A 13,807-nucleotide genomic window follows, 5' to 3' on the forward strand; every position below is an offset into this window, starting at 1 on the left:
AGGGAGGAGGTCAGAGACCTGACCGGGTGGTGCCAGAACAACAACCTCTCCCTAAACGTGATCAAGACAAAGGAGATGATTGTGGAATAGAGGAAAAAGAGGACCGAGCACGCCTCCATTCTCATCGACAGTGGTGTAGGTTGAGCAGGTTGAGAGCTTCAAGTTTCTTGGTGTCCACATCACCAACAAACTATAATGGTCCAAACACACTAAGACAGTTGTGAAGAGGGCACGACAAAGCCTATTCCCCCTCAGGAGACTGAAAAGATTTGGCATGGGTCCTCAGATCCTCAAAAGGTTCTACAGCTGCATCATCGAGAGCATCCTGACTGATTGCATCACTGCCTGGTATGGCAACTGCTCGGCCTCTTACCGCAAGGCACTACAGAGGGTGGTGCGTACGGCCCAGTACATCACTGGGGCCAAGCTTCCTGCCATCGAGGACCTCTATACCAGGCGGTGTCAGAGGAAGGCCCTAAAAATTGTCAAAGACTCCAGCCACCCAAGTCATAGACTGTTCTCCCTGCTACCACACGGCAAGCGGTACCGGAGTGCCAACTCTAGGTCCAAGACTAGACTTGGACAGCATCTACCCCCAAGCCATAAGACTCGTGAACATTAAATCAAATGGCTACTCAGACTATTCACATTGCTGCCCCCCTCCCCTCTCCACACCACTGCCACTTTCTGTTGTCATCTATGCATATTCACTTTAATTAACTCTACCTACATGCACATACTACCTCAACTAACCGTTGCCCCCGCACATTGATTCTGTACCGGCACCCCCCTGTATATATTGTTATTTTTTACTGCTGCTCTTTAATTACTTGTTACTTTTATTCTTGTCCGTATTTTTTAAAACTGCACTGTCGGTTAAGGGCTCGTAAAGAAAGCATTTCACTGTAAGGTCTACCTACACCTGTTGTATTCGGCGCATGTGACTAATACAATTTGATTTGATTTGATTTACATGATCTTTATTCCATTCCTTCACTTCCTGTGGTTTTTCAAGCTGACCAGCTGGAATTTCTTCCTTTTTAATATAAGAGAATAGATATTCAATGTTATGTTTTAAATTCCTTGATATTTACATTTGTCAATTGTAGACGGATCTGAAATTAATATGATAAACATTTTCAAGAATAATGAAGTCAAATTAATTATAAGAGTGTAGGATAAATATGTGATAAATACCTTTGATGCACTCTGTTTGGCCATGTTGAAATTCCTTCACATCTGATCATTGAGTGTCTTTACTAAGTAGTCAAAGTGATCGAAGTGTATTGTGCTGAAGAACAGAGATGTTGCAGTTAGTTTCATCCTAATAAATTGTTTATACAGTATTCTGATTCTCAGCACAGCTGCAGGGGTCCTATTGTTTTCAGAGGTATCACTTTACATTAAAGTTACTCTTGTACCTGTGTAGTAACAATGTAATGAATAAAATGTCTGAATGAAATGTTTAATTGCTAATTGGCAACCCATCCCTTATGGGATTAATTGACACAAACAAACATTACAACAATTCACTATGGTAGTTAAATGATGATTCTTCTTCCGGTATTCTCTGCATTGTGCATCGCATAAAGAGTAAAAAACAAACAAATAAGGTAAAAATCAATACATAATAGCAAATTACATCACTAGAGCAGTGAAATAATATACATACATACATACTGCATATATACACATACATACACTACCGTTCAAAAGTTTGAGGTCACTTAGAAATGTCCTTGTTTTTGAAAGAAACACATTTTTTGTCCATTAAAATAAAATTTATCAGAAATACAGTGTAGACATTGTTAATGTTGTAAATGACTATTGTAGCTGTAAACGGCTGATATTTAATGGAATATCTACATAGGCGTACAGAGGCCCATTATCAGCAACCATCACTCCTGTGTTCCAATGGCACGTTGTGTTAGCTAATCCAAGTTTATAATTTTAAAAGGCTAATTGATCATTAGAAAACCCTTTTGCAATTATGGTAGCACAGCTGAAAACTGCTGTTCTGATTAAAGAAGCAATAAAACTAGCCTTCTTCAGACTAGTTGAGTATCTGGAGCATCAGCATTTGTGGGTTGGATTACAGGCTCAAAATGTCCAGAAACAAAGAACTTTCTTCTGAAACTTGTCAGTCTATTCTTGTTCTGAGAAATGAAGGCTATTCCATGCGAGAAATTGCCAAGAAACTGAAGATCTTGTGCAGTGCTGTGTACTACTCCCTTCACAGAACAGTGCAAACTGTCTCTAACCAGAATAGAAAGTAGTGGGAGGCCCCGGTGCACAACTGAGCAAGAGGACTACAATGGGGGCTTGACTTGACTACCATGCAGAAAAAAAACATGATAAGAGGTTGAGTGATGTCAATGACTTACATTAGAGAGCCTAGTTTGAGAAACAGACGCCTCACAAGTCCTCAACTGGCAGCTTCATTAAATAGTACCTGCAAAACACCAGTCTCAACGTCAACAGTGAAGAGGCGACTCCGGGATGCTGGCCTTCTTGGCAGAGTTGCACAGAAAAAGCCATATCTCAGACTGGCCAATAAAATAAAAGGTTAAGATACAGACACTGTAGCATAGTGTATTCGACTGAATGATTAGCTAATAAATATTTGAGAAATTATGAATAATAAGCATATGCTTTTACCTGATAGTAGACTACTAATGATAATATAACAACTTCAAATACCGAGCTAGGTTAAGTTAGCTGACCTTCAATTGAGGGAATTCAGCAGAGTTCTCTGAGACATTTTTTAAAACTCATTGAAACTCTGAAAATAAATACATGGACAAATGTTACCAAACATGATAATAATAGGCCTGCATTACAGTAGGCAGCTAATTGTCAACACTAGCTAGCCAATGAGAGGGAGCGTAGTAGAACGCCGGGGGGCGTGGTTTTGTCTCAACTGCGTTGGGAAAAATAAGTACACCATTCGTACATTCATTATGGGGGTTGACTTGACTACCATGGGGGCTTGACTTGACTTCCAAGGGGGCTTGACTTGACTTCCAAGGGGGCTTGACTTGACTTCCAAGGGGGCTTGACTTGACTTGACTTCAAGGGAGGCTTGACTTGACTTCCAAGGGGGCTTGACTTGACTTCCAAGGGGGCTTGACTTGACTTTCAAGGGGGCTTGACTTGACTTCCAAGGGGGCTTGACTTGACTTCCAAGGGGGCTTGACTTGACTTCCAAGGGGGGCTTGACTTGACTTCCAAGGGAGGCTTGACTTGACTTCCAAGGGGGGCTTGACTTGACTTCCAAGCAGAAAAAAAGATAAGAGTTTGAGTGATGTCCATGACTTACATCAGGGGAAACTGAAGATAACTCAAATATACACCACAATAGATGAGCAGTACAAGAAAGTCAGTCAAGCTGATTTAAAAGGAACAAATGCAAACAGAATAATCTGTATTTACCTGTTCATCCTGAATATCAGGACACAAGCTGCCACACCTGAATTTGATTGAAACCAAGAAGAGACATGTCACGTGATGCATTTTTGCTCAGGTGCTTGATAGCAATTCAAGGTGTGTACTGTTGACTATTAATCCCTCCCCAACAAGTCAAATTCAGTGTGCTAGATGTTACATACTCTGACCATGTTCTTGTAACAGCAATTCCCCTACCCATCTTAATAATATTATCTATGTTTTCTGACCATGATAAAATTGCATCTAGTAGATTCGTTTTTTTTCACGTGCTCTACATGTGTTCTATTCATCAACAAATTCAACTGGGGATCAACCTACTCAGACACCATTCTTAGTTCTGTTAACCAGAGCGACACAGGGGAACCCAAGAGCAGACTCAGATGAGGAAACAGGGATGAATGAACCAAAACATTTATTGTTACACAGGGAGATATGGAGTGCAGATCCGGGGAAGCTTGGATGAGTTGCAGAAAAAACAGATGTGGAGACTGAGGTTGGAGTTAGCTGAGTAGAACAGGGTAAACAGGTCCTGAGGGGAATCCAAGGTAGTGGTGGTGGTATCCAACCACCCAATCACACAGAGAGGGAGAGAGAGTGTGTACAGGGTGAGTAACTGCAGGTCAAGAACACACCGGATGAACACCAGAGGGCGTAGCAGGAGCAGATGTGACAAGTTCACTGCTCAGTACATCTGTTAGCTCATTACATTCTGATGCTGCGCTATACATTGTAGAGTCATCAGCAAACATGACCACTCTTGCTTTGTTCATTACTGAATGCAAATCATTACTAAAGATAGAGTAGAGAAGTGGGCCTAGGCAACTTCCTTGAGGAACACCACAGTGTATATCTTAAATGTTTGAAAAGCTACCATCAAAGAACACTTTTTGCCTTCTCCTGGATAGATTGCTTTCCATCCAGGATAGAGCTGCAGATTTAAAACCATAACATTTGAGTTTACCAAGTAACAGTTCATGATCAATTACATCAAAAGCAGCACTTAAATCCAGCAACACTGCACCATCTTACTTCCTGTCATCCATACTCTTTAACCAATCATCTGTCATTTGTGCTAAGGCCGTACTCGTAGAATGCTCTTCTTTGTATGCTGGAAACCCGTTATCAGACCATTACATGAGAAATAATCCTTGATTTGTACAGATGCAATTTCTTTTCAATAATTTACTTAACACAATCATTAAGCTTATAGGATGATTATTAGGACCAGTGAATGTAGCTTTTTTATCCTTAGGTAGTGGAATAACCTTTGACTCTTTCCAGACTTCTGGGCACACATCAAGCACTCATTAAAAATGTGAGAGATTGGGGTAGATATTTGGTTAGGTGTAACTCTAAGCAATTTGGTATTGTCTGCCATCACCAGCCTCTCTCTCCATCTTCCTCCCCAGGGCTGGTTCCATCCCCTACTACCATTGTGGCCTTGAGCAAGACATTTTACCCCTAAACCGCTACCAGGGTAATGCTGTAAGGCTGCTCCCAGCCTGTTGCCTGGTACTGTGACAGTAAAAATATCAACTTTAATGTTTGTATTTAGTTAGAAAACTGCTTATTAATGATGTTGAATAAATGTGTTTTGATGGTTATGAATAATACTGCAACACTATAAAGCTGTTATGACTGTTTCATAAAGGTGTTCTGTAGGCCTATACAATAAAGGTATGACAGCTTTGTAGCTTAAATGTAGCTATTTTATTTTAAAAAATGAAGGTTTTGTGACATGATGTATACATGTTTTTGTAGTATACAGTAGTTGCATAAGTAGATTGTAATAAGAGTGTAGGTACTCACATGTTTTCTCTGGAATGACGGTAACTACATCTGGATCTGTGTGTGGGTGTGATTTGTTGCCTCTGCTGTGTCTGTTTCTCTATGTCAATATTATTGTTGGTCCTCCAATTAACACAATAGAATGATCATCATAGACAAAACACTATATGTACAAATAACACTTTGCTATAAAATTTGGTCCCACATAAACCATAAAATCTACAAGGAGAGAGTGCTCGTTTTATTTATTCCACAGTACAGACACAATGATACAGCGAGCTCTCACCCTCGAAGGTTCAAAGTGAGCTATGAACCAGAGGAGAGAGAGAGCGAGCAGTGAGGGATCTGCATACAGATCTGATGTTGGAGGTGTTTCAAATATGTGCCACTTCAAGTACATAAGTATACTTCTTACGGCCTTGCCTAATAATGCTGATGATGATGTTTTGTTTTTCTGTAAAAGAAAACCATGATAAACTGTCAAATATAAAAACTATCTGAAACCATTTGAAATTCAGACCTGCTACAAAGGGAAATGGATGAGATTGTAAGAGGTACAGAACACTATTTCATTTATGTACATGCCTTCAAATTCAAATATGCATTATATGATTACTATTCTACCTTTATGTCCAATAAACTGCATATAATCAAAATATAATTACATTATTGCCACCTCAACCAGTATATGTTACCCCTATATATCTATATATTTAGAGTGATAGTATATGCCATTACTGTATTGTACTAATACTGTACAAAACATTCCCAATCTGTTAATGGATATAATCATGTTAAGCTTGTGTACATTTTATATTATTAATACTTGAGTAAATGACATACATTTGATGTATGTACTGTATTGTAGCTAAATATATTGGTCCCACTTTACAGCATATTAAGTATTCAGAAAACGATGTATTTACGTGGTAGCTACATAAGCAGGTACAGTGTAAGTACACATTGTTAGCCTGAAATGCAGTCTGTTTGTGCTAATATTACACTCCTTAGTAAAAAGCATTAACTGACCCCCCCCCCAAAAAAAAGGTTTACATTACTCCTTGCCATGCCAACCATAAACAATTTTGTTGTCATGACAAGGAGTGGAATGATAGTACCGAACAGACGGAACACATTGTTATATAGTTCTCGTTGTACCTGTAACTCTTCAAGGTGTAGAACTATTAATAAGATTTCAGCCCCATACAGTAGAACATGTCCTGTACATTGTGTACACTGACCTCTAAAAGGAGTACATGCAAGACTGCTACTAAAGTGGCAATAATTGTAATATTCTCAAATATAAACAGTTGTTTTTTCTGACATACATTTCTATTTCAAGACATACTGTACGGTTAAGTGGTTAACATAACTGATATATACATACTGTATACAGTATTGAAGGGCTAACCCAGTCTGAATGATGAACACCACCTAATACAATTCAAATAGCGGATGGAGTTTCACGTTCACATGTTCACATTCAACCACTTCTTCATTCGGACTAAAAAATCGACCTTCACACACGATAGGAAGCAATACAGTATTCTGTCAAAGACTTTGTAAAATGGTCCGGTTTGAAAAATAGTTCTGTTTGCACTATAAAATCGTACCAGTTAAGCTTTGTAAAGGGACAATAGAAGTGTGAAGGGGCGGGACAGTAGAACTAGATGTTGTCTATGTTGTCTATGCTCGTGCATGTTAGATACAATATATAGATTGTCTCTGCTGTGGTCTCTGACTGTCTGTGTCTGCTTGTGGTTCTGCGACTGGAACAATAATAATATTGCACTGGCTAAGAAAACAAACACCTTCCACTGACTGTTGGTCCTCCTATTCACAACTAGAATATCATCATAAACAAAACGCTATTCACCTGAAAGATCCATCATATTAAGTAACCGCATGAGTTATGTAAATAAATACCTCTCAACCATTATATTCCTACATATACAGTATCATTTTGACCTTATCTACACTGACAGACAGACATCCATGGCTCCTGTACAGTCTGGGCTCTCCAGCTCTGTAGCAGGAGGACATTCCACTAGCTCATCATCACCAACCCACAGGCCAGAGGGGGCCAGTATGGCTGTATCTAAAACCTCACAGTGCCTTCCAGCCAATCAGCTACAGCTCTAGTCTACATTCTTGGTTAAAATTGTAGTTCACTGCAGAACCAAATTCCAACCGTTTTTTTTTTTTTAAAGACCTCAAAAGTGGCCTTAGGTAACTAGAACTACCGTACACAACAAATGGACTTGACATTAGACTAGATTATTCTTTTTTTGGTCTGATCAATGTCTGACAAAAACTATTGCTTTAATCACATGAACAATCCTCACCTAAGCCAATCAGCATTCAGTATTAGACCCACCCGTTGTATAACAGATAGCAATAAATCAAACCTTCCATTTAGGTTGACAATACAAGGGTGTTTTATTGTCACATACATAGGGAGGCAGGTAGTTTAGTGATTAGAGTTTTGGGCCAGTAAACAAAAGGATGCTGGATTGAATCCCTGAGTGGACAAGGTAAAAATCTGTCTTTGTGCCCCTGAACAAGGTAGTTAACCCACTGTTCCCCAGGTGCTGAAGACATGGATGTCAATTATGGCAGCCTTTCGCACCTCTCTGATTCAGAGGAGTTGGGTTAATGCGGAAGCTATGTTCAGTTGGACAACTGACTAGGTATCCCTACATCCCACCACATTGGTCAAATTAGTTGTTTTATAAGGGATTTTTTTCACTTTGTCAGCCTGGGTTATTAAAACCAGCAAACTTTTAGTTACTGGTCCAATACTCTAACAGCTTGGCTACCTGCCACCCTACTGTAGTTGACAATAGTGTCCCTAGAATCAAAGCAACATGCTAGAGTTTACAAGCGCTCAAGTCATAAGTGAAACCATAACCACATCCTTTATCAGCAATTATGTCCTTTACTTAGATATGGACAATATGTTGGATTAAAACATATCTACAAATTCATAGATCTAATCTGATTTACATCTGTAAAATACAGTATATAACAGCACAGCCTTTTAGTTAAAGCCACACCGCCATGATCTCAATGCAACAAGCTCCAAATCATCTCACCATACAAAGGTTGGATACAGCCTGGTACATTATCTTTCCACACCTAACCAACAACTGTCTTGTTCTTGGCACATTTACTTACATTATTAAGTAATCCTGACATTTAAAAAATGTACACAAGTGTAAGTACTGTAGCACACGTACCCTGCAATAATGAATAGGTATTATATCATGCACTACAAAGGTAACAATATGTAGCTACATGAGATGGTAACTAGATTCTCCGCCATAAACTAGTGCTGAGAACAACGAGGTTGAACAGGTTGAGATACTGCAGCCGTTAAGAAAGAGATTGGTGTTTTGGCCCTGCGTTGGCTTTGTGTGATTAGTAATGGAAATATATTTGAAGTGGAGGATAAAGGAACACTCTCTCATATCAATATCTAACCAGTAGGAGCCAGACAACAGGACAGTATGATAGAAAAGGGTACAACCCTACTACTGCTTCTCTGTTAGGTGTTCATCTATCATTTTGTGTACAGGTTGCCATAGATTTAGTCAAAGTATCAGTAACACTTTATTCTACAGTCCTATGACAGCTGGTATTTGCTAAGGAATAACATTGTATATTCTCTGGTACTTCAGATAATTAATCACAGTTGGAAACAACTTGGTATCAGCAGGCGTCTATCATGAGGTATTACTACCAGGTAAACTAAAACAGGATAGGGGAACTGTAAAATAAAGTGTAATCAAAGCATGTCTTTATCCAGACTGAAATGTAGTAATGTCTAATGAATATCATTCATCCCATCCCTCAAGAATGAAAGAGCTCAGACTCCTCAGAGTATCATAGGGAAGTCCAGTGGTCACTGAATTGTGTGTAATGACAAACGTTGAGCGCTAGGGGGCGCCGCATGATGGACTGAATGACTACCAACAGCATCATGCTTATGGAAAACAGAGTGGCAGAGTGCCCACCACTGGTGGCTCAAAGGTATTGCAAGCAGATGGTCTGGTAAAGGGATTGTTGTTATCTGTCTGAGGAAATGTGTCACTAATGTCTTCTGTTATATCAAAGCCAAGCCTTGTTAAGCTCCGTCCTGGGTTCCTTCAGAGTCTGACTCATAAACATGTCGTTGGTGTTTAAGGCCTGGGACAGCCCACAGGCCAAACTGAGATACATGGTACTGGTACTGTAGCTACTCTGTTATTGACTTAAAAGGACTGGAGCGGAGCCAACGTTGACAGTACAAATCACTGTGTAGTACCACACTGGAAACAGTAGAGGAAAATAGAGACTAGAGGGAAATTCTACACCTCATCCATAACCTTGCCCCTCCCTCCCTTTTGCCTTGCATCTCTCTCTGTATCTACCCTCTTTCCATGTATCCTTCTCCCTCTTTCTTCTCCTCTTCCCTCAATCTTTCTTTAGGGTAATGGTGCTTCTTTGTTGACAGTATCTCAGCGAAGATAAAGGGATAAAATCAGAGGTGAAGTTGTTGGCTTGTTGCCATGGCTACAAACTGACCACCCTGACCTCCAGGTCACCATTGACACTTCTTTTGATGGCTCCACGGTCTGGGCCTGTCCTGAGCTGGGGTGGTTGTGAATTCCCATTGTCCCCATTCCTCAGACCAGGGGGGGTCTTCCAGGCCCCAAGGGGGCAACGATTAAGGCTTACGATAGTTTGTTTAAATGTTTCGTTTTTCCTTACAGTTCTTTTCGTGGCCAAGATAGGTAATATAAAAGTCTTGACTGTGAGACTCTCATGATAAGGTAGAAACGTCTTTAGAAAATGTACATCAAAGTTAGAGCAACACCCATCTTTCTGGCTTTATATCCATTTCCCCAGAGACCCTCTCTGCCCTTTTCCCTCTCTCTCCATCTCTCTTTCCATCCCTCCCCTCTTTCATCCCATAATTTCCTTTATCTCTCTCTCTCACCATATTTCCTCCTCTCTCCATCTCTCTCTCAGTGCCAGTCCAGAGATGGTGCTCATGTCCAGTCAGGCAGGGTCCCCTCCCCCTGTAGCCCAGTCTGGTGAGCCCTACTTAGGGCTGAGTAACCCTCCTGACTCCTCCTTGGTGCTCCCGGTGCGGCCCCAACACCCAGCTGCTATACTCATACTCCTCTGGGTCCCCGCTGCTTTCTCCCTCTCCACCTCGCATTGGCTCAGCGTGCGTTCCGTACGTCCTGGTTGGCCAGAGGAGCTAGAAACCACCCCCCCAGTTGGGTTGATTGAGCGCAGGATGTGGTTGCGCTTGCGGAGGTAGTCCCCCCCGGCCGCGCCCAGTCCAAAGCTGCCCTTACGGAGGACGATACGGGCACTGGCGGTCTTGGCAGGACGAGACCTCTGATTGTACTCCAGCTGGGAGAGATGAGACGCATAGCCATCTGGGATGAACTGAGAGAGATCAGATAGACAGAAGGGGAAGGAATGGATGAGAGATCAGATCAATCACTTTATATATCTACTAAACTATCCAGCTATAGGGATACATTTATGCATTCTATTTATTCATAAGGGAAGTTGGAAGATGAGTGTTTATACACTTGCATTTATTATGTCCTGTTCATCCAGTTTTGCCTTTTGCCTCCAGCACCTTAACTCATCAGCTCTGGGTGTGTGGTAGATTCAGCACCTAAACTCATCAGCTCTGGGTGTGTGGTAGATTCAGCACCTTAACTCATCAGCTCTGGGTGTGTGGTAGATTCAGCACCTTAACTAATCAGCTCTGGGTATGTGGTAGATTCAGCACCTTAACTCATCAGCTCTGGGTGTGTGGTAGATTCAGCACCTTAACTCATCAGCTCTGGGTATGTGGTAGATTCAGCACCTTAACTCATCAGCTCTGGGTATGTGGTAGATTCAGCACCTTAACTCATCAGCTCTGGGTATGTGGTAGATTCAGCACCTTAACTAATCAGCTCTGGGTATGTGGTAGATTCAGCACCTTAACTAATCAGCTCTGGGTATGTGGTAGATTCTGCCTATTATACACTTGAATGAATTACTTATTTTTGGGGGACAGTGTATTTTCTAAGAGCTAGTTAAGTACCTGACACTGGCTGGACATCTTCTTGGTGGGCCGCCCCACTATGTAGATGTGTGACGGGGGCAGGCCTATTGAGGAGTACACTGAAATGTCCTTAGTAGAGCCGTAAGCAGCAAAGATCTTCATATGGGCCTACACACACACACACACACACACACACACACACACACACACACGCACAGACAGACAGAGAAATGGACTGTTAGAAACACTACATCAGTAGGGATAGTTTTGTTGTTTCTATCACATTGTATTTTGACAATAGATAACTACCTCGCCTAGTCCCCTCACCCTGAACAACCCACTTACCCTTCCTCAAACCCAGTGTTACCCTAACCCCTTACCCCTACACCCTCATCTCTGCCCCCGTTGTACCTCACAGTACCTCACAGATGAGGGCTTTGAGGAAGTTGGCCTTGTGTCTGAGGGGGTCATGGACCAGGCCGTCACAGAAGGACACGATGCCATGAGGGAAGTTATGTTGAGACAGCCAGGCCACCACACGCTGCTTCTGCATGTCTGGACGACCTGTCACATACACTATCAGATAGCCCAGGTCCTGCCAGTGTCTGAGGGAGGGAGGGAGACCAGGTTGTGGGTGAACAAGTAGAAGCCCAAAGGGTTGGGTGTCTTGTCTATTCATTTATTAATTTGATGATTGCCAGGGACTATTCACAACTTGTATGTCAACATTAGCTAGTGTGACTCCTGGGCAGGAACGTATAGCTACAACCACATTAAATAAAACTCAATAAAACTCATCATGTTCCTACCTGACCACATCTACAGCTCCAGCTCTGACCTTGGGGTCACTTCCCATGATGGACACACTGGCAGCAAACGAGCCGTCAATACTGAACACTACAAACTCTGTTCCCCGCGGCAACACCGTCAGGTAGCTGTCCGCAAATGTATGGTCACCCCTAAGAGAGGGAGGAAGGTAGGGGGCGAGAGAGAGAGAGGGAGGAAGGGAACGGGAGGGCAAGAGAGAGAGAGAGGAGGAGAGGTGCAGGAAAGAGGAATTGTAACAAATACACTTAATTCAAAACCTGTTTTAATACTAAAAAACACCATGAAAATCAGCTAATCAGATGACTCCTGTCACCTACCTGACGACCAGTTTGACAGGATAAACTCCAATGCCCAGCCTCTTGCTCTCTGGGATGACATAGGAGATCCGTCCGCTGCTATTGGTCAGCTCGGTGTCAAAGTACATCCACTCTCCTGAGGGGGGCTGGGTCATGATGTGGATGTCAATCTGGAGGAGGAGCAAGAGGAGGTTACAGATTACACGCCCATATGTTGCATTGACAGAAATAAATTATTTATGCAAACAAAAATGGAGTTGCATGGAAGTATCTCAAGTTAGGGTTTGGCTCTATCCCAGTGTCTTGCAATCAGTGGCAGAACTCAAGTTTGTCCCGATGCGATGCTTTACCTTCTCCCCAGTGAGAGTGACCATGTCCAGAGGTCCGTACATGAAGCGTCCCATCACCAGCTGTGTTCCATCCTCAGTGAACACAGCATCATTCACACGGTGGTTGGCCGTAACGTTCTACACACACATACGTGCACACGCACGCGCACACACACACACACGCACACGCACACACACATATTTACCATTGGTGTACTGATACAGAAACTAGTAAACTCCTGATGAATGCATTAACTTGAGATATCACTAATGGCTAAAAGTGGTTAGTACTAAGTTCATGTTTTATGTATCCCTATATTTCTGTTATTATGGGGCTATCACTCAGTCAAGAGGGAGCATGCGCAGGAAGTCTAGTCGTTGATGGACCTGGCTTTGAGTGTAATGGCTACCTTTGTGGGTGTTCATACGGTATAGTAAACTTTGTTAAACTGGAACCTTGTCGTTGTGTCATTTCGAGTTAACAGTTAGGAAGGGGTCTGTGCTCACCCTGATCTTGACATGTGTCCTCTTGCGCAGCCATTTCTCTCTGGGTTTAGAAGGCTTGAACTCGGTCACCTCTTTACCATCCAGCTCCAGAATACTAGAGTTCTCATGCCTCATCACCTGGAGAAGCAGACAGGGATGATTACATAAGCATTCATATAGAATACATGAGCCCTTATAACAGGTCAAAGGAGGCAATGCCTTTATTATGCTGTAAACATTCATAGGGCATTCATAACCAGTTGTACCTGTCTGAGTAGGAAGGAGACAACGTCAGTGGACTCCCAGTATGAAGCATGGAAGAGGTGAGGCAGAGCTACAGTGGGGAAGGCTGTGAGGGCATCAGGACAGTACAGGGCAAAGTCCATCCGCTTGCTGCCCCACCACCGAGACGCAACTAGGGAGAGAGAGTGAGAGAGAAGAAACAGTCCTGGCATAAAACAAGCGATAGGTAATCACGGTTGAGAAAAGAAGATAGTGTTAGAAAAAGAGATGGACATATTTCTGGTCAATGATAGTTCCAGACAAAGAGGGGTTCCACAGTAGAGGGAAGTGTG

The 13,807-nt window shown here is 42.1% G+C and overlaps 1 protein-coding gene across 3 annotated transcripts in view; it reads right to left on the bottom strand.

The window, feature by feature from the left end:
* Window positions 1-5,455: 5,455 nt before the first annotated feature.
* Window positions 5,456-13,807, bottom strand: part of LOC112257468 (membrane-associated phosphatidylinositol transfer protein 2) — an 84,352-nt gene continuing 76,000 nt past the window's right edge. For all 3 annotated transcript variants that reach the window (XM_042326625.1, XM_042326627.1, XM_042326626.1), the window contains 8 exons: window positions 13,499-13,647; window positions 13,254-13,370; window positions 12,768-12,884; window positions 12,439-12,587; window positions 12,103-12,252; window positions 11,715-11,898; window positions 11,333-11,461; window positions 5,456-10,677 (listed from right to left, as the gene is read on the bottom strand). In XM_042326625.1, the coding sequence (XP_042182559.1) occupies window positions 10,321-10,677; window positions 11,333-11,461; window positions 11,715-11,898; window positions 12,103-12,252; window positions 12,439-12,587; window positions 12,768-12,884; window positions 13,254-13,370; window positions 13,499-13,647 (1,352 nt within the window). In that variant the 3' untranslated portion in view covers window positions 5,456-10,320. The remainder of the gene's footprint in view (window positions 10,678-11,332; window positions 11,462-11,714; window positions 11,899-12,102; window positions 12,253-12,438; window positions 12,588-12,767; window positions 12,885-13,253; window positions 13,371-13,498; window positions 13,648-13,807) is intronic.

The sequence above is a fragment of the Oncorhynchus tshawytscha genome, linkage group LG09, assembly GCF_018296145.1.
Source record: "Oncorhynchus tshawytscha isolate Ot180627B linkage group LG09, Otsh_v2.0, whole genome shotgun sequence".
Taxonomy (NCBI): Eukaryota; Metazoa; Chordata; class Actinopteri; order Salmoniformes; family Salmonidae; genus Oncorhynchus; species Oncorhynchus tshawytscha.